Consider the following 21,685-nt stretch of genomic DNA (forward strand, 5'->3'; position numbering starts at 1 on the left):
ATATGGCATGCAAACAAATTACGTGGTATGATGCTTGAAAATACCTGAGAAGTATAATTTGTATCATAGGTCTTGGGAGTGAAATATGAAATTCGCCAAACGCCACCAAAACCTTGACGTATGGTTAAACAATCGGTTCCTCGCACCTATGAGCCTATAAGATAGTTGATTAACAACTTATTTTCAATTTTTTACCAATTTTAAACAAACAAAATGGTGTATACGTTTATTAAGAGAACTTAAGATATCTGAGCAAATTTTTTCTTCATACATAATGTTTTCAGTTTTTTGTCGTTTCTCAATTTTGGCCATATTTTTAGACACTATTTTATGAATAAGCTATACTAGTTCTGAATCAATACAAAATGAGTAAATGTAATATGTAATAATGTATTAGCGAGTAAAATTAATATTTAATTTTAAAAGTCAATTAAAAAAATGCTGAACTTTTCTACTATTCACGAAAACAAAATTCATTCAAAAAGAAAATGTTTGGCTATACAACTCAGGGATGCTTGTGTGACTGTTAGCATTATAGCACGTAGCCTAGTTGTGGAGATGCATATTCATACATAATAATTTGGGAAAATATGCGCTTGTTTTCATGAAAAATCGTCAATAAGTTTTGAACCGATTTTTGAAAGTAAAGAAATAGGTTGAAAATAAGGAAAGGAAGCCTCATCGCATATTCAATATTTTGTTGCTATGCTTTCTAAAGTTGATCAAAATAGTTCGCCGGAAAACATGGGCATAAAAAATAAGCTGCTTGCCGGAACTTTGTTTAAGAATTAGTCCTTACTTACATCTAAGTATCACTTTCGAAGTACCTTTTATAATTATAAATGATCTATATACATATATATATACATATATATATACATATATATATACATATATAAGTATATATAATCATTTATTTGGAGTTTTGCCGAGTTCCTTTTCTAATTACTTGTGTGTGTTTTGGTGTTGATTAAGTTAAAACTCGTACTGATGCCCTATGCGTTTTGTGTGGGGCACCCTAATGTGTACCTACATACATATACATGTAGATATACGTATTTAATTGTAGTTTTATTTTTCATGTAATCGAAATTGTTATAGTTTTTTGTATACTTTTAGTTTGTAATTCCAATAAACCATTTGAATCATTTTAACGAAATACTTTAAGTTGAAATTTGAGTTATACTACGCCTACGTTTAATTGAGTATACAATTTACAAAAGTGAAAAAAGTTCGCCGGAAACTATTTGTTGGATATAAAAAGTTAACTGCTTGCCGGAACTTAGTGTAGTTATGTTAGTTTTTTCATTGCGAGGAAATAATTTGGATGTTATTTTGATAAGTTAAAATCATTCGTTCGATGACTGATATTGTTAGTTATTTAAAAAATACGAGTTTCTTACAAATCAAGTAATCGAAACGCTACCAGTTATTTATGGAAATCTACATAGATCGAGTTTAAGCGGTGCTTTGAGTAGTGCGACGGAAAATGAGGATGCACTTATATGTACCACAATGTAGAGTTTCTTGGGATTCATTTGAAATCCTTATACTCATACGTAGCGCATTCCCGGCTTGTAAGTCATTCTGAAACTGCGTCAATAACGATTTGACGAAATAGCTGATGGGGAGAAAAAATGATGGTGGAATCTCATGGAATGATGCTTGCATCAATCAAAGTAAAACGTGTTATTCATATTCGGATCTCCGAAGATACACCTGAAACTTAACAGAGCGAATTTAAGAAATCTTGCTGGTAATCTCTCAAGGAATTCCAAGTGATGATAACAGCTGGGTTAGAGGTGTACTTCTGATGTAAACGAGTTTAGGTTCTGTGGGTTGGAGGAGAAATATTAGAGCCCACGTGGTAGCCAATGTCATAGAATGCCATAGAATTATTCACCTAAATGTGATAGGATTACAGTGGTCGCAGGGCGCGTATAGAATATAAATTATGTTTTTAGTAATATTTTTTGACATATTCTGGCTATCAAGGCCGGCGTTAGAAACGAGTATAGATGTCGGATCATTTAGCTGGATTTAGATTTCTTTATTCGGAAGCTAATTAAAGCATTCTCTTATTCCACCAACAAAAATATAAGTACTTTCAAAAGCAAGCATATTTTCTTACTGCTTATTTTTCCTCATATTATTAGGAACTATTGATTAGTTATTGATTAGTGCGTACAGCCTAAATTATCACTAAGTATTTGCCCTCATTGAAAAAGTAGAGAAATTAAATAGACTTTTCTTTGCATTCTCCCAGTGGTCGTCTTTGTAAACTGACATATTAACTGGCCTAGAACCAAACATACCTTGGTTGACCTCAAAACTAAATGGTGCAACGTGGAGTTTGTAAGTCAAAATTTACATATTGTCATATATTTCAGCATCTTTCACTTTAGCTCATTACTTTTGCTTTCACTCTATTCAGTAGGATTTAAGTTCCGTTCTAATTCTCATTTTTGAAATAAAAACTCATACCTTTTTAGTACATTTTTTTTAAGTTGTATTGATTCATCAGTAGTTTTTTTTCTGGCAAGACTTGATTTCCAGTTTAGAAAGTTGAGGAAATTTTTTGAGTTTCAAGCGATACCAAACATTTAAAAACATATTTAGGTACATACATAATTTATTGGTTTCAATAAACTCTTTCATACATTGACATTTTGGCTTACAAAAATTGAAAAGTTACATCCAAAATACAAAACAAAATCGTAATTTTTTTTATAAAATAAGTATTTCTAACTGTAAGAGTATTTTTAAGCATAAAACAAAAAGAAAACACATTTGGAATTCTTGCTACAGCTCTTTTGGAGTCGAAAGCAAAAATAACCTTCTCATAATGTTTTGACTAGATAAATCTAGCCCTAGTTTGAATCTTGGTACCACATCGCTAGATTTTTAGCTTTCGGCGTTAAGGAGCTTCACGACTTTGTTGTATAACTTTTAAAAATCGCAGGCTATCTCTCTTATCATAAAATTGGGCAAGACAACTGTTACAGTTGACACTTAGTATTCAAAAGGAATGCTTGGCACGGGGTATTTGTAGCCTTCATCCTTAGGGGTTGGTTTTGGCTGTGGTGGAGGTGGACGTGTCACTGGTGGGGGTGGAACACGAGTCACTGGTGGTGGAGGAGGACGAGTGACTGGTGGTGGTGGACGTGTAGTTGGCTTAGGCGCAGGTGGTTGTGGCTTATTGGTGGGTGGCAAGTAGGTTGGAGGTGGTTTCGTCACTGGCACTGGTGGACGTGTCGTCCTGGGTGGGGGTGGACGAGTCACTGGTGGAGGTGGACGAGTAGTTGGCTTAGGCGCTGGTGGTTGGGGTTTGTTTGTGGGTGGCAAGTAAGTTGGTGGTGGCCTCGTTACTGGAGGAGGAGGACGTGTTGTTTTCGGTGCTGGTGGACGAGTTACTGGTGGTGGTGGTGGGCGAGTAGTTGGTTTTGGTGCTGGTGGTTGTGGTTTGTTGGTTGGTGGCAAGTATGTTGGTGGTGGTCTCGTTACTGGAGGAGGAGGACGAGTTGTCTTCGGTGCTGGTGGACGAGTTACTGGTGGTGGTGGACGAGTAGTTGGTTTTGGTGCTGGAGGTTGGGGTTTATTAGTAGGAGGCAAGTATGTTGGTGGTGGCCTAGTCACTGGAGGAGGAGGACGAGTTGTCTTCGGTGCTGGTGGACGAGTTACTGGTGGTGGTGGTGGACGAGTAGTTGGTTTTGGTGCTGGAGGCTGCGGTTTGTTGGTTGGTGGCAGGTAAGTTGGTCCTGGAGTAGTACGTGGTGGTGGTGGTCTTGTTACTGGTGGAGGAGGTGGACGCGTAGTCTTCGGTGGTGGAGGACGAGTCACTGGTGGTGGTGGACGAGTTGTTGGCTTAGGTGCTGGTGGCTGTGGTTTGTTTGTGGGTGGTAAGTAGGTTGGAGGTGGTTTCGTCACTGGCACTGGTGGACGTGTCGTCCTGGGTGGGGGTGGACGTGTGACTGGTGGTGGTGGACGAGTAGTTGGTTTTGGTGCGGGTGGCTGAGGTTTGTTGGTTGGTGGCAAATAAGTTGGTGGTGGTCTCGTTACCGGAGGAGGAGGACGAGTTGTCTTCGGTGCTGGTGGACGAGTTACTGGTGGTGGTGGTGGGCGAGTAGTTGGTTTTGGTGCTGGTGGTTGTGGTTTGTTGGTTGGTGGCAGATAAGTTGGTCCTGGAGTAGTACGTGGGGGTGGTGGTCTTGTTACTGGTGGAGGGGGTGGACGCGTAGTCTTGGGTGGTGGAGGGCGAGTCACTGGTGGTGGTGGACGAGTAGTTGGCTTAGGCGCTGGTGGTTGTGGTTTGTTTGTGGGTGGTAAGTAGGTTGGTGGTGGCCTCGTCACTGGAGGAGGGGGACGAGTCGTTTTTGGTGCTGGAGGACGGGTGACGGGTGGTGGTGGGCGAGTGGTTGGTTTCGGTGCTGGAGGTTGGGGTTTATTGGTTGGTGGCAAGTATGTTGGTGGTGGTCTCGTTACTGGAGGAGGAGGACGAGTTGTCTTCGGTGCTGGTGGACGAGTTACTGGTGGTGGTGGTGGACGAGTAGTTGGTTTTGGTGCTGGAGGCTGTGGTTTGTTAGTTGGTGGCAGGTAAGTTGGTCCTGGAGTAGTACGTGGTGGTGGGGGTCTTGTCACTGGTGGAGGAGGGGGACGCGTTGTCTTCGGTGGAGGAGGACGAGTTACTGGTGGAGGTGGACGAGTAGTTGGTTTTGGTGCTGGAGGCTGTGGTTTATTGGTGGGGGGCAAGTATGTTGGTGGCGGTCTCGTTACCGGAGGAGGAGGACGAGTTGTCTTCGGTGCTGGTGGACGAGTTACAGGTGGTGGTGGTGGACGCGTCGTTGGTTTCGGTGCTGGGGGCTGAGGTTTGTTGGTTGGTGGCAAGTAAGTTGGTGGTGGTCTTGTCACTGGTGGTGGTGGTGGTGGAGGTGGGCGAGTGGTTGGTTTTGGCGCTGGAGGTTGTGGTTTGTTCGTTGGTGGAGGATAAGTTAGAGGATTTTCTGGCGGGTTGTAAATGTATGTGGTACGCTCCACTGGTGGTGGACGAGTTACTGGTGGTGGTGGTCGAGTGGTTGGTTTCGGTGCTGGAGGCTGTGGCTTATTGGTGGGTGGCAAGTATGTTGGTGGTGGCCTTGTCACTGGTGGAGGTGGACGAGTTGTCTTGGGTGCTGGTGGACGTGTTACCGGCGGTGGTGGTGGTCGCGTCGTTGGCTTAGGTGCTGGTGGCTGTGGTTTGTTGGTTGGTGGCAGATAAGTTGGTGGTGGTGGTGGTGGTGGGCGTGTCACCGGTGGTGGTGGAGCACGCGTCGTTGGCTTAGGTGCTGGTGGCTGTGGTTTGTTAGTGGGTGGTAAGTATGTTGGTGGTGGTGGTGGTCTTCTGGTTGGTTCGGGGAATGGAATAACTGGTGGAGGATAATCATAGCCCTCAGCTGCGCGTTCTTTCCTCTGAAATGAAGAACAATTTTATGTTTGTTATTTAGAACGTGCATCCATTTAATTTGTGGTTCAAGCTCAATGTTGTTATAAGTTACTTACCACAAGTGTATCCGTGCTGGCATTCGCAAAAATACCGGCGACGCAAAGCGCCAAAATGACAAAAGCGCTCCTCTGTAAATAAATTGAAATTAGGTTATAAAATGTATTTGGACTTTCTTTGTAGGTAATTTATATAATATTTTGCTAGATCGCATTAGCGTCACTATTTTCGTTTTATTTAATGTCGTGTCATTTCATGTTATGTTATGCTTTATATTTTATGTTATGTTTTTTTATTTAACAGACTCGTGAATGTTAAATATATGAGAAACTCAAGCCCCGCACTGTGACCTAAGACTTTCCTTTTATTTCTGGCATCAATTGACTGTTGGCAATCGACTATTGTCGTTAATTGTTTTACACAAAAAAATTAGTTCAGAACATTGAATTCTGTGCGAAATCTAGCTTTATAAGTATCTTAAAAACACAGATGTCTGCGAGAAGTTATAGAGTATTAGTTTTTCCTTAATATACATATATAAGAATAGGTATTTGTGATATACAGACAAACGGATCTAAATGAATGCCCCCTCTATTAAGTTGGGTGCATTTTATGTTTTGTTATGTCTATGTTTTATGTTATGTTACGTTATATTTTGAGATGTTAAGTTGTATGTGGCTTCACGTTGTATTTTATTCAGTTATGGAAAATTGACTTTTATTTTGATAAATTACATAACGCCCATTTGCTGTTACAGTGTCATAATCCAAAATTCAAAATTTCGAGAATAACGGCGTCAAGATAAAAACAAAATCATATTTGTATCTAATGATAAACTGTTAATTAATATCGCCCCACATTTCTTGCAAAGCGAGGAGGAGGAGCCTAGGGTTATTTCAGCATGCTTATCTAAAAAAAATTTTTGACTTTTGTAGCAAATGATCGATTTGTTATGTTATGTTGTTTTATATTATGCAATTCGATATAACGCTGTGATGGGCTAATTTATTTTATTTTTATTAAAAATATTCAATTTATTTTATGGATTTTATTTAATTGATTTAATTCAATCTTTATTTCTTCATAGTAATTGAAATTTTAATTTATGTGGTTTAATTTAATTTCTCATTTTATTTTATTTTAACCAACTTCCTCAATTTGTTTCATCTCTTATATTTTTTTATTTAACCTAAACTGCATATAATTAGTAAAAAACACTCCTTGCTATTCTTTAGTGACCTTGTGATACTTTGAATAGTCTTCCTTGTCCAAGTCTAGTAGTCCTTGGCTAAAATCTACAGCTCATCAGCATTACATTCATAGTAAGTATTTCAAGTCATTTTTTTCTAGATGTGCTTAAAACATTTCAATTTTTACCTTCAATGTTACCAATAGAAGCATCTTCGGATTGAAATTAGTACCGTAATTAATCAAATATTAAACAAAGCTGAAATCTCATTGTTTGCACACAAATTCCATTAAGTATGCAAATACATACACAGTTTCTGTATAGTAGTTATTCAGATGGACTGAAGTGATGCCACACCGCCACCACTCACCAGTCAGCATTAACCATTCCAAAGCTTTTAAGCCTCTTCTATGCCAAACTAGTTAATATTTTATTTTAATCTACAAAAATTATTCACGAAAGCCAACAATTTTTATAATTTTTTTATTAATTTATACAGTATTCCGGATCTGTATTAGCTTACAATTTGCAACTGCCATATTTTAGCACAAATGGATTTGCAGAAAAAAAAAGATTCTATACAAAAGCAATAACCACATTTGCGTACAAAACGAAGAACAAGTATTTAACTGTTTAGGGTTAAAAAATAATGCGCTCAAATTTATTTGAAATGAGGGACATAAGTATGGAATTTTTGTTTTTGCTCTTTATATGTATTAAACGAAATCGCTGTGGTTAAACACGACTGACTACTTCTTGGACGAGTTTTTAAATATTTTAGAATACTTAATTCTGCAATTTTGTTCCTATGCTCGGGAGGTGGTAAATTTTGGCTTTGAGAAAAAGAAAAAAACTTTTATTTATTTTAATTTATGCTAATTGATTGTTCTTTTTGTTAGCGACCAGCAGTGCGACAATGGATCAGTTGATGTATGGCCTCGCAAGTCTTACTTAATTAATGTTTGCCTTTTCGTTTTAATTAAAATGTGATTTATCAGTAGTGATGATGCTGTTGCGAATCTATGCGGCTAATATCGTTTTAACGAAAGTGAAAGGTATTCAAATATTAATTACTGGCAATTGTGGCAATAATGTTGCTAAAATATTAATTAATTATTATTACGGTTAATGCAAACTGGTTTGCATCTGGGTATGTAAGCAAGCTTCTTAACAAAGCGTGTAATCAATAATTGTCAGCGCTTGTTAATATATTTTATTCATTGAAAAGGTTCATGGGAATACCACTTTTTTCTCTTTGGTTGGCTTTCATTTAATTAAAATTCGGTACATTTTGTGAGCGTTGCTAAGACAAAGTGTCCTATTAGTAAATAGTTTTACCCGATTCCTATGAAACTCTCTTCAATTCTCTTGGACCCTTTCATTATAATAATACTTTCATAAAAATTATACCACTTGAAGGCAGTACGGCGTACGCAGTGGTCTAGTAATATACAAGCTGTATGTTTTGTGTTCGATGCGCATCAAGTGCTGGTTTTTCTAAAAGCTGTCGCTACTTGACAGAGCAGATCTCCGGATGTCTTACTGCCATAAACAGTTTTCTTCGCAGAAAAACAAACTTTCGTTTTCAGGGGTCATACAACTTAAAACCACTTCAGATGTGGAAGAACATCACGCATCACGTATAACTTAGAATGAAAAATTGGTAAGGAAACTTGTTCAAACAAGTTCCAAGTGTGTCTATATATTACTACCGAATGCAATGGAGGTCTTCGATTCGGTGTTAGTGCGCTCGGGCTCGCATTTAGTCGACGAATGCCTAATTTTACTTTTATTCACTTTCATATCAAGCTGATATTGGTAGTTCGAGGCATGTAACTCGAAATCCAGCGAAAATCAGCATTCTGTTGAAGCGATTTCTTCGAACAAACAAAGTATGATGCTTTAAATTGAAATTTGAAAAGGCCGAGCCAAGGAGCACCAGGAGATTTGCTGGCTCCTAAAGCACTCAGGCTATAAAGACCATTGTATTTAAAGCTTGGGAAAGGGAGTAGATAGTCAAGAAGGGAAGGAGAAAAGTATCAGAGAAAGAGATAGGAAAGAATAGAGACAGAGATAGAGATAGTTAGTCTTGCGAGAATTTTCCAGATTCTTTGGCAAATCTGTAAATATCCTCCAATTTTAGAGAACGAATATTACTCATTCTCACGATATCGGAACCCAAAACTCGTAACCGTGCACTAGCAAAGGCAGGACACTCAGAGAGAATGTGCTCAGTGCTATCCGCCTCCTCCAAGCATGACAGGCACACTGGGTCCTCAATGATTCCAATGGTGGTCATATGCTGACCGACCATCAACCGAACGTCTTTCCTTGCAAGTTTTAGAGTATGATGCTTATTTCCGTTTTCTACTTCATGCTCTTGAGCAGATCGTAAGAACTTTGTAAGTGAATGTAAAAAAAAATTGTTTACGGTGAATGGGGCTATTTTCGGACTATAATATATCCTTTAACCGACTTCTTTGAGGCTCAATAATCTGTACGAAGTGAGCTGGTTGCAAAACAATGGATGGAGTGATTGGCGCATTTTCCTTTCAGTTACCTGCTTTTGCGAGGCTAAAATTCAAACCACTTCATTTTCACTTTATCAAGGCAATTGCAGATTTATCAAAACCGCAAGTACTGTGATAGTTCAAAATTTGGACAAAGGTTTTGACAGGTGGTCTTACTTAATTGAGGGGACCAAAAATGTTTGCTTGAGACCACCAAGAGCACATTTAGATCACTTAGATCATAAACTTCAAGTGGAAGATCACTAAAATTTTAATTAGCATATATATGTAAAGAATCGTTCAAAAATGGTACCTAAATAGTTAATAGGCAGATCTTTATCAACGGAAAATTTTCGTAAAAAAACTTAATTTGTATATGATTTATTTATTTTATAAGTGAAAGGGGGAAAATTGCGAATTTCTTTAAATTATAACATTTTTCTAAACAAACAATTAAGTTTTAAAACTTATCCGCCAAAATTTTGTGCGGAATGCTTTTTGTTTTACCACATTTATTTTCGAAAATAATCAAGATCAGATTACTGTTACTTTTAAGACTTGAGCCCATCTGAATAAAAGAATGAAGGCAACGACTTAAGAAAACCTCCACAAGGTAAAATCAAATATCAAATCCTTTGATATTAGCAGCCTATTTCATGTTTTAGTACACAGCAGCTCACTAATTATTATTTTCAAATTATTACCGCTCATTTTTTCTCTTAACAAACTTTTATTTTAACTTCCCTCTTCCTTTTTGCGGTATTAAAATCAGCCTTCCTTTGCTACCATAACCTAACCTAACCTAATAACTATAGTCTAGAACTAGCATAATTAATTGCGTTTAAAATATAGAAATCTCAATCACTGCAATACTTATGTAAATATTTTTATAGGTGATCGGCACGTGCCTCCGGCCTGTGTTTTAAGTGGAGAAATACAAAAATCACAGCCAGAAATATTAGCATTTACTTTGCACTCGTATACGGCTATAGTTTTTAAAACTACATATGCATACATAATATTTATCAAATATACGCGGTTGACATGATTGGGCAATTTTAAAAGCATATGCAAATAAATTTAATTTAGTCATTTACTTTTTTTATTTTAACTCTTGTTCACTTTCTTTACACCTTTTCTGCTTCGCATATAAGTTTGTATGTATGGATATGACAGGCACTTTCGAAGGCCAAAAACATGTGTGAGAGCAATAATGAATAAATTAAGAGGTCATTTTCAAAATATTGATTAAATAAATATTGAAAAATTGAAAATAAATACGAATAATTCATCACAGATGCGGATACAGTTGAAACGGGAATAGAAAGGACACATTTTTTATGCTAAATCCAGGTGAGGGACAGAAGTCCTGGAAACATAAAATTGTCCGATTCTTATTTTTAAAAGGACCTTTCTAATATAAATTCTATGAATATTATTATATTTTTCACTTGCTCAGGGAACGTTAATATAACGCAACACTTCGTTACATTCTGGATAGTAAATAACTTTGAATTTCAGGATTTGTTTTCAGACTTCCTCAATTTAAAATTTTGATATTTCGCATTCTATTCAACAAAAGTTTGCATTAATTTGTGCGCTAATACCTGTACTTCGTAATACACAGTGGCAAGTTAACATAAATTATTTTGTATAAATATAAAAAATTTTCATTTAGAGAAAATTGTCCGATCATATTATTTTATTTCTGTACGAACTATAATAAACATCATTCTAGTCCCATCAGAATTAATTTTTTAAAATGGTGGATCTTTCTGGACCTCATTTAAGAGAAAGAGATTATCGGCTGGAAATTGTTGTTGTATTTAAAATAATTATTTTTCTTTCTACGTGAAAAAATAAAAAAAAATGTATTTATTTTTTTAACTCTCCGTTGGATACCCTTTTTAGAACATTTGGCTATAATAAAAATATGTTAAATTGACGTCCAAAGTCAAACCAGATCTGGGTGCCCGATGGAGGGTTAAGTTGATCGGCCAAAATGTTCACAGATCAACTCAATAAAAGTCCCTATTGTCATTACCTATAATCTAAAAATACATTTTTGGTTACTGAAATTTGTGCCCTTTATAACGCCCTAAAACGACAGCCATGATGGCGCCTACATTCGGTTCTTATCCTCGCTTTTAATTTAGGAACAGCTAATGAAATTTCATATATGATTTTTGTAGTTTTTCGTTCGCGTCACCAATACTGGCTTGGAAAGACTAGTTATTTAAGGTTTGAATGCAAAAATTCTCTAAAACTTTAAAAATTTTGATAATTAAATATGCAGATTTGTTAGTTTGAGTTCCTGGGCTATTGACTTCTCTGGCCTACTTTAAAATAAAAAAATAAATAAATAATTGGCGCGTACACTTCTGTTAGGTGTTTGGCCGAGCTCCTCTTCCTATTTGTGGTGTGCCTTTTGATGTTGTTTCACAAATGGAGGGACCTACAGTTTCAAGCCGACTCCGAACGGCAGATATTTTTATGAGGAGCTTTTTCATGGCAGAAATACACTCGGAGGTTTGTCATTGCCTGCCGAGGGCGACCGCCATTAGAAAATTTTTTTTTATTAATTTTGGTGTTTCACCGAGATTCGAACCAACGACCTCTCAGTGCATTCCGAATGATAATCACGCACCAACCCATTCGGCTACGGCGGCCGCCTATAGGCTTATTTTAGCCCGTATAAATTTATTTGACCTCTAACTACTTGTATAAATTTATAGAAATAATGTATAGCTGCGGCTTACAAAACGAACAGCATATGGGTACTTGAATGGTTTGCTAGATTTTTTTAATAATTTTCAGTTTTTTGTCTTCTAATTCTTGCTGTCAAATTTTGCTTGTAGCAATTAACTCAATTTTTCATTAACGTAAAAATAAACAAACAGAACAACTCGTGCAACAAAAGCATATCTCAAAAATTAAATCAGCAACATTTCTGAAACTCAACTTAAAAACTCGCTTCAATCCAGACAAGTCAAACAAAGCAAATCTTTGTAAATAACCAATTCAAATAAAAGACTTAAGCAACGAACTCGATGCGCTGCACAGAAAAAAATGCGCATTACAATCAAGTACAAATGTATGTGCCACATAACGCTTTATTTGTCCATTGGCTGCTGCCAAAGCGCGATCATAAAATATACTTTAAATTGCCCACACTAAAACGATAATCAACTAAGTTGACGCTAAAGACGACTACTGTCTGCTGATCAATAGTAACATCAGCAGCAGCAGTAGCTGTTGATAATGATGGTTTTGTTTTGGAGCTGACGCTATTTTGCAATATGAAGGCAAACGTGACTCTGACCATTACGAACAATATTTAATCGCTTAATGCAAAAAGTGATATGTGATTTGTGATTTGTGATGGGCTGTGCTGTGGCATAGTATGGCGTTTGCTGAGTAGCTTCTGCAAAGTAAGCAAAGCAAGCTGACAAATCGTACTATTTTATTTTTATTACAATGCCATGCCAGCAGCTACAGTGGGAGCAACAGCAATATTGCGATCAAAATGTCACTAATGTACTCAGATATATGTATGTATGCGGTATAAACAAATCATATGGCTAGCGCTGTATATGTACAAGGCACAGAATATCAATTGGATTTGCACATCGCTGCCGAAAGTGAATATAATTCTTTCAAGAATTTCTCACACGACACAGAAATATCACGAATAAGTGTTGTATTGCTACTTTTAGCTACAGTAACAGCAGCAAAATCTTTAATGATCAATTGAATGCATCATAAGCAGCCACCATCAACCATATCATCACTAATTCAGCTCTGCTAGCGCATCATGTTCGTCATCTAAGTGTGTTTGTACGATATGTGTGCATTGTGCTTTGCAATTGACAACAATTTTTGCGCAATTTACAACATAATTCAATATACATTGCTGTGCTTGCTTATTTGCTCATTTCTATGAATGTTGAATTTTTGTTTTAATTTTTTCCTTTTTTGTTTTTTTTTGTTTTAGTTTGGGCCATTTAGAAAAGCTCACAAGCCCGGCAGATGTTAGACTGCATTCTTCAGTGTGCTCAATTGCATTTAGTAAATATTAAAATTTTATTGAAATGTTTACTGAATTTGGTATTAAAGTTTGCGCTTTGGCAATTACTTTTGCGTAAATCTAGTCTTTGTGGGTTCATTGTATAAGTTTATGTGGATTTCACAAGTCTTGTCGTGTTTTTGCATTGTTTATTCGTCTCACTTTCAGTTTTTGAATTCACTTGGTTTTAATATTCAATATTTAACTTTTTTGACCAATCTACTACTCTAATGAGTGCTGATGAAAAATTCACAAATTGCTTTCGTTTTTTTTATATTAAGGCTAGTAATATTTTAAGTTAAGTTAAAGTTAATTTTATTTCTTTTTTAATTATTTTTTTGTTTTTATTTATTTGATTTATTTTGTTTTATTTTATTTTATTTGATTTTAATCTTATTTATTGACTAAATTGTTTTCACTTTTATAACATTTTTATTTCTATCTTTACCATTTTGAGCACAATTCAATCACAACTCCCGGTCGTGTGCGCGTAATCCTTTAATTTGTATGTGTGTATGTCTCTTGGTAAAATTTTTTTCGGACAATTAGTCCCTTCGTTGTATCGATTCAGAATTCAACGCTACTATTGAATTCGATCGATCGATCTAACACTGTCAATACAGGCAGGAAAACGATGAACGGACAACCACAATGCCGTTGAAGAAGCTACTAACTATGCGATCTCTGTTGGTTCACTTCTAAGTTGAGTGCGGGTTACCAACTAAACCATCAAAACCTATAGATTTTCTATATATACTCGGAGCAGATGTTTCGGCAAGTCAACGCATGGGCGATAACTGGTAGTAAACTCTGACCGATTGAAGATCGGTATGCTTGAGAGCTCCATTCAGCGCTGGATGCTGGCTAGCTGCCTGGCTGCTTGGTTGGTTGGTTGGTTGGTTGGCTGGCTGACTGGCTAGTTGGCTTTCAGGTTGGTCGTTTGGTCGCTTGGTTTGATGGCTGCTTTGTTGCTGAGCAAGTTAATGTTTTGTCGTCGGTCCGCGTTGTTGTTGTATGTATTGGTGGCAAACATAAGCAAAGAAGATGCTACAATCTTCTAAAATACAAAAACAGAAAAACACAAACACACACTCACACACACATGTAATATATGCTAACAAACGCTCCGCTCAGCGGCTAAGCAAGCAGTTAAGCTTAGCATTATCAGGTTGCTATTATCGATGTTGCTGCTCTGCCAACAAATCAAGAAAATTTTAAAATTAGCTTTGTATCAAAAAATACAAATCGCTTTATGCCAAATGGTTGCGATGACGTCTTTTTCGGGTGTCTTTTCACAAAAACATATCCACCAAAGGCCACAACTACATACATATGCAAGTATGTTTTAATAATGTGAATTTATAATAAATTTATACTTATAGTATACAATATTAATATTCGGCAACTGAGATGCTGAAACATTCAAAAAAAGTACCCATACGCACTAATACTTTTTTTCGCATTTTTTGTCAACTTCATAAGAAACTAGATTGCAATGAAGATCTGGTCTTGACGCTCCGTGCTGTATGTTATTGACGTAGTTGACGTTGGCAGCAACGCCAACTAATTTGGTGCGTTTTTGGGTGCTGGCTCATCTGCTGCTGGCACTGACCGGATCAGCCAGGCAATCATCGCTTCTTGACTGGCTGCCTGTCGTTCGCTTGGTGCTAAATATTTTGTCATGCTCGCAGAATTGTCGAAACTACAAAATTGTTGCATGATGATATTTTAGTGCGTTATTACGACCTGGCAGACCACAATGGTACTACTGGTATGTCGCAGTAGCAGCAACGTTGTTGGCCGGATGGTAGTTGTGCTAATTGCCACACGAATCTTGCGTTAGTGTGTAAGGAAAAAAATCTATACTAAGTAATATTAACTATTAGTTAACTCAAAAACTACTACAAAAATTTAATTCATCTGTTTTAACGTTATATTTATACTAAAAAAGTGAATCACTTACCGAATTTTTATATTTTCATGGGCACTATTTTATATACTATTTTCAAGCCTGATAAAAAAAATTAAACCTTTTTCACTTATCTCGAACGTCAATTAAAAATAATCAAAAAAAGAAGATCAAAATATTAAATAACTATTAAATTATGGTGGCGCAAAATAAATCATACAAGCTTGTTTTTATATAAATTTTATACTATATTAAATAAAAAAATTTTAAGTGGTGGAAATTTTTACTTTGACCTTTACGCGCTCCATTGCTTGTCTGTTGGTATGCTGCGACTGCTTAGTTCACACGTTAAAATCTTGGTTATTGGATGTTATTGAATGTCAGTATTTGTTTTCAGTAGACAATTTGTTTACAGCTTCATCACAAAATGTTAAATGAACTTCTAAAATGGGTTTGAGAATTAGTCAACATCCTTGTTTCTGTGCTCTCACTTAATACGGAGGAAGCATAGAGGTCTAACCCTGTCAGTGTGAGGCTTTAACCCTAGCTAAAACGTGCTACCGCCAAAGTACCGATCCCCCCGTACCACTCGTTGAGAGGTGGTTTAGCACTTGACTCAGCATCCGTTGCTGTCCTGATGCAATACGCTAAAAGTGGCATCTGCTTGTTACCGGCCACTGTTTATGTCATTTGATGAGAGAGCCACCTCTGTCACATCCGTACTCCTTCGCGCAATATGTTCCTGAACATACTATAGAAAAGAGAGTTTCTATGTTTGCCGTCAGTTTGCCAGCACTTCTCTGTTTGATGGCTCACAGACTTCTTCGCCGTTCCCGTTCTCGTCTTGCCTGCTCGCTGCACCAAAGCTGCTGCATTATTTTGGCAGCCCCATGCTTCAGTTGCTCTTCAATATCAGTGGCACTAGATTCTCGTGCGTGACGCTACAGCCGGGACTATTCTATAGTGTTTTCTTAAGTATTCTGAAACAAGGGCATATTAAAATCGCATGTTCTTCATCTTTTCATACCCAAGGCGATAAGGATATGCCGCTAGTTTATTTGCCTGATGCTGATGAGTACTGCCTATGGTGGCTTTGCATTTACGGGTGTTCAATTATGATGCATATATAATATGTGTGGTATATATGTACTAGTAAATAATTTAGCTAGAAAACTTCGACGGTCATACATTGTAAGATCTAATAAGAGTATCTATATCTTCATTATCTGCCACTACAATTTTCAGTTTTTTACAAAATTTAACCTGCGATATGTATCAAAAATTGCTGGGTAAGAGTTCGCTCCTGTGGTGTGACGTCTGCGACGAAGCTCATAAATTGTATAATCCATATAACAAAATTCCACCATCGCTTCTACATTTCAATCAAAGAAAACAAAAACACATTTCAATCCGACTTCTGTATAACTGCTGATTATTTTCTTCTAGCCACCATAGCCGAATGGGTGCATGCATGACTAAAAACTTTAAATCCCTCCAATAGAAGGAGGAGCTCGGCCAGACATACCTTCGCCTTCTTCGGCTCCGGCTATCAAAAGTAATTTAAAATTTTCTTTCATTTGGATTTATGTTCCTCTTGACTTTTTTTGTGAGATTTTCTCATCGGGACTTTCGATCTCTTAAGTATTTCAAAGTAATTATTTGTCCTTTGTAGCTTTTGTTATGTGATGAGTTTATATTTTCACTGTGGCGAAAAGACCCAAAACTTGGTAGGATTGTGATTGCATATCACCAAGCATTTGTGTGAAACTATTGCATTTGTTGTCAATTATGTTTGCTTAATGTCACCAATTTTGCATTTAGATTTTTCACCTAATGTACCAAACAACCATTATTTTTGATGTGAATGACTCCTATCGATTGGAAAGAGTCTCAACTATAGTTAGACAAACCAGATTTTGCATGAGTTGAGTGTGAGAGATTTAAATTTAAGACTCACATTTTTCCATTTTTTTTAAATCATGTAAGTATCTAATTTAAATAACTGTCATAATCGCAGTTCATATAAAATTTACATTTCATATGTAGGGTATTTGAAAATACAAATATTATGACTTTGCACCTAATTTTAAGTGCTGTTTACATTATGTAATACCGTTATTTTTTCTACCAACACTATTTTTGCCGTACTAAAGAAGTTGGAATTGGTACAGCTGCGCACTGCACTTAGTTCGTTTCCATAAAATGCATTCAATTAAATTCATATAAAATGAATAGAAATATGTAATACACCTTATACACCTATAACCATTTGAATAAAATCCACTAAGTCGATGCTGGCACGTTCGTTTTTTTTATTTCGCTGTGTCTCTCGAGTATTAAGTGCCTCACCTTATTATCCGTGCTATTTTACGAGTATTATTGTATTCAGGTGAAGCAATTTTTAGTGCCAATCAAATCACTCTGCGACTATACAAACAATAAAAGCCATCAAGATATAGACTCATCTGCTGAAAGAGAAGGAAAAAAAAACACAGCTTAACGATGACCCAAGAATATTGAATAATGTGCTCCTCGCGGCGTCGTTAACCCACATAACGTTGGAAATTTTATTCACATTCGACTGAGTGAATAGAAAAAGCTTAATTTTTAGCAAATGTCTTCGTCCAGCCAAGAAAATTATGCAAAAATTTGAAGCTTCAAAATTATTTTGCAAATGGTTTTCATAATTTGCTGTAAACGGCCTGACTAATTTCCTTGGCTGCCTTATCCTGTATTGCATCATAGCAAGCTTCCGAATTATTTTTGGACTCAATTCAGAAATATATACTAGAAAACTAAGCAGTTGATAAATTCACCAAAAGAGTCGAGTTTCATTAAAAAAATTCTCGCTCCTGTCCCACCTGCTGTTCTAGTCGAGCTAAAAATTCACAAAGCCAGTACCAAGCATAAAACTCTACTGGCAGCCCAAGTCAATACAGTGAAATAATATTTTTAATGGAGAGAATAAATAAAACAAAAAATAGCATAAAAAGCTTGCTAACCTAAAGGCCAATACCAAAGCAATAAGTCTCAAATGTTTGGCTGAATTCAAATACAAAACCTAAACATATCCAATTTCTAATGGCGGCCGCCATAGGCGCATGGGTTGGTGCGTGAATGCCATTCGGAGTAATTCGGAGAGCGAATCTCCGTTAAACACCAAAATTAACAAAACGGTTTTTTTAGTTGCCCTTCGGCAGGCAATGGCAAACCTCCGAGTGTATTTCTGCCATGAAAAATCTCCTCAAAAAAGTAGGTCCCTACATATGTAGCTTAACATCACGACGCACGCCACAAATATGAGGAGGAGCTTAGCCAAATACCCAAAAATGGTGTAAGGGCCTTTTATATAAAAATATTGTATATATAATTCCTAATCCAAAAAAACTAGTCATAAATAAGTAATCCTTTCAATTGGAATAGTTGAGCAGTATTCTTAGCAACAGCGAAAACAGTATTCTTAGGAAAACTCCTTATATATCAGGTAGACAAATAGCTGAAAGGCTACAATGCTATGAGACTTGTGTTAGAAAAGTAAAAAAGAGGACTCAACAAATTTCAGGCAAAAGTACGCAAAAGAGCAGCACGTGAGAAATATGTATACAGCCCGTGAAAAAATAAAGCATCTTAACATTGGGAATATTATTATTATATTTTTTTTAACTTAGTTCATTATATAATAAATACTATAATATTATAATCCAAGTTTCAAACTTTGTAATAGATTAGTAAAATTTTCATCAAAATTTCAAAATTTTTAATAGGTTAGGCCAGGTTAGGCAGGTTGCTTTTCTCATACAAGACACTCTGTGGCTCTAAGGCACATTGTGATACTTGCATTTGATTTCCCTCCCCTAATTAAGTTGCTTACACCACTTAAAATTTTTTAAGAAGGTAACTAATCTAGGGACACACTTTGCAAATTTCCCAGGTCTGAAAAGAAATAATCGCCAAGATATTTGGCACGGCGGCTTTGAAGTGCAGGACATTCACAGAGTCATTGTGAGGTATACCTATTCAACTGGCTAGGGTGCCAATAGTGCAGTGACCCGTGAAAACCCCGGTAGTCGACCTGTTGAATTCAAGCAGACAATTTATCCTTTTAAGATGTTTTAAGTTTTGTCCAGAAAGTTTTTCTGTTTTTATTTTTTTATTTTTTTGGCTGTGAGGTTGGGTTAAAAATGCCTTCGCAGGTTCAAGACGGTGTCCTAAGAAGGACACGTACTTACACACCCTGTGTTGAGGGTCACCTGTTTCGGAAACCATAAGCTCAGCATAAGTTTACATTTCACGCCTCTTTTTTCGGATAATATCCTCCACAAAATTTGCGACGGTATTCCATTTTTCTTCGCCTACATCATTTTCTCAATTATTTCTTCAGGTGTAAATACACCAATAGCTCGTTGCAGAACTGTTCTCTCTTTATTCCACCTCTCGCATTTGAAGAAGGTCTGCTCCGCATTATCATACTCAGTATCTCCTTAAATACAATTTAGTAGGAGAACCTTCCCTATTCGCCACAAATACTTGCGAAAGGATGCATGTCCGGACAAAATCTGTAATAGTTAACCTCACCGCGCTTTCTTTTCACCCACTTTTTTAAATCCGGTACTAATCTCGCTGCCTATCTACCGTACTACTCCGAGTTCCATCTTGTTTGCCAGAGTGCTTTGGAAACCCTGAAGTTAGTAGTCAGAGACCTCCTTCTAGTGGCTTATGCGATTACGCTCAAGTCAATTGAGGTATACGTTTTGTTTAGAGGAATGCTTATGTCATCTACCACTCGCTATAGGTCAAACTCAGAGCCTTTCCTTGAACAACCATCCGCTTTTTCATTTCCCTCCACTCCAGAGTGCCCACCAAAGTGTGGTGTTGTGGTATTTAATTAATTTTAATTTAAATGTAACAAAGGACAAGTTTGAAGTAGCTCAAAATTATTGTTGATTATTGATAATATTTCTTTCCTAAAAGCGTTGCGTATTTTCTCCTTAAAAAAACTAAATTTCCAGGACTTGCTTTACATTGTAAAAACGCGGAATGAAATCATTTTAAGGACTCGCACACCAGGAAACTTCTGCACAATAGTATGGTTCATTAAAAACTCGAGTTTGCCTATATAATTTGGAATTCGATTTATATGTAATTGTCATGCTACTTGAATTGACAGGATGCAACCTGAGTACATTGATTTTCCCTCCTCTAGTCGGGAGAAGCTCCTATATAGTTTACGCTGTGTGCTAATTAGTTTGAAAACACTTGAAAGAAGAAAAATAATACAATCTCTTATGTTTGTTTGCGACGTAATTAGTGGTTTCATTAAGTTTTCTGAACTTCTCCGTCTAATTAGTTGTAATATTTATATCCAGCAAAGCTCTTCGTGTGCAAAATCCATTTTATCTCCGTGTACTAATTTTTTTTTCTCATGCACTTATGAATATTCAGAGCGTTTTCAGTGTTTGATAAAATCTAAAAAATCTAAGCATTGACTTTTTCATCTCGAAAATATGTACTTAAATTTTGCATTTATATCTTCCAATTCGTGGAACTTACATTGACGATTTGTACTATTAGTTTTAAGTAAAATTGTGTACCTCTAGTCTCTACATACACCGGGTCATAGACTGAATAAATCTCAATGAAATGAAATATGAAGAAAATGACAGATGCAACTCCACTTGCGGCATCGAATTTGAAAGACAACAAGATATGGGTGATGATTGCTATACTTTGTTCAGCAAAAGCTAAAAATAGCGCAACATTTTGAAACTCCGTTACTTATCTCTGCCCGTCACCCAGCGTTGTTGATATATGATATCTTTGCTATTACGCATTAATTTTGTGCTTGTGAAGCAAAGCACCTTACTGCCACAATCTCTGAAGTCATGCACGAGTATTTACGTGAAAGAGGGCAGATATTGTTTGCGTATTCAAGGTATTAAAGATGCCTCTCTGTATTATTATGTTCTATACCAACAAGAATAAAAGTGATACGCATCCCTATCACCCGGATATTAGCTAGTAAGAAATCAATTTCAGTAATTATTTTCCGGCATTTATGGTTTGGAGCCATCTTATGTTTGGGTCGCATCTGGTTTCTCTAACAACATAAATTAAAAATAATTATAATATAAAAAGATTTATTTTATACCAAAGTACATTACGTAAATAATGTCTGTCAGAATAATTTTGAATTTAAAAATAAAATAAAAATTAAATTATATACAAAATTTGCCTTCGTAAAATAAATTTTGCTTGGGGTTGCCACATAAGAAGCCAATGACAATAAATTATTAAATTACCACGAATAATTAAAACTTGTACGCAAACTAAAAAGGCAGCAACATAAATTTATTTATGTACAAGCATGTTTCTAAAGACTATTGAATTATAAAACAAAAACAAAAATAAACAAAAAACTTAACAAAATGCGTCATTAGAACGTAGCAAGTAAATAAAATTGCAAGCATTCATTGTACGTAAGTTACCTTTACGCATGCGCATAAAACACAACACAAAAGTAGATGAAAAAGTGGCG

The 21,685-nt window shown here is 36.4% G+C and overlaps 1 protein-coding gene across 1 annotated transcript in view; it reads right to left on the reverse strand.

The window, feature by feature from the left end:
- Positions 1-2,631: 2,631 nt before the first annotated feature.
- Positions 2,632-21,685, reverse strand: part of LOC129242027 (uncharacterized) — a 60,452-nt gene continuing 41,398 nt past the window's right edge. Inside the window, exons 3-4 of the mRNA XM_054878588.1 lie at positions 5,536-5,607; positions 2,632-5,445 (exon numbers count right to left, since the gene is read on the reverse strand). Of these exons, the coding sequence (XP_054734563.1) occupies positions 3,013-5,445; positions 5,536-5,607 (2,505 nt within the window). The 3' untranslated portion in view covers positions 2,632-3,012. The remainder of the gene's footprint in view (positions 5,446-5,535; positions 5,608-21,685) is intronic.

The sequence above is a fragment of the Anastrepha obliqua genome, chromosome 3 (assembly GCF_027943255.1).
Source record: "Anastrepha obliqua isolate idAnaObli1 chromosome 3, idAnaObli1_1.0, whole genome shotgun sequence".
Lineage (NCBI taxonomy): Eukaryota > Metazoa > Arthropoda > Insecta > Diptera > Tephritidae > Anastrepha > Anastrepha obliqua.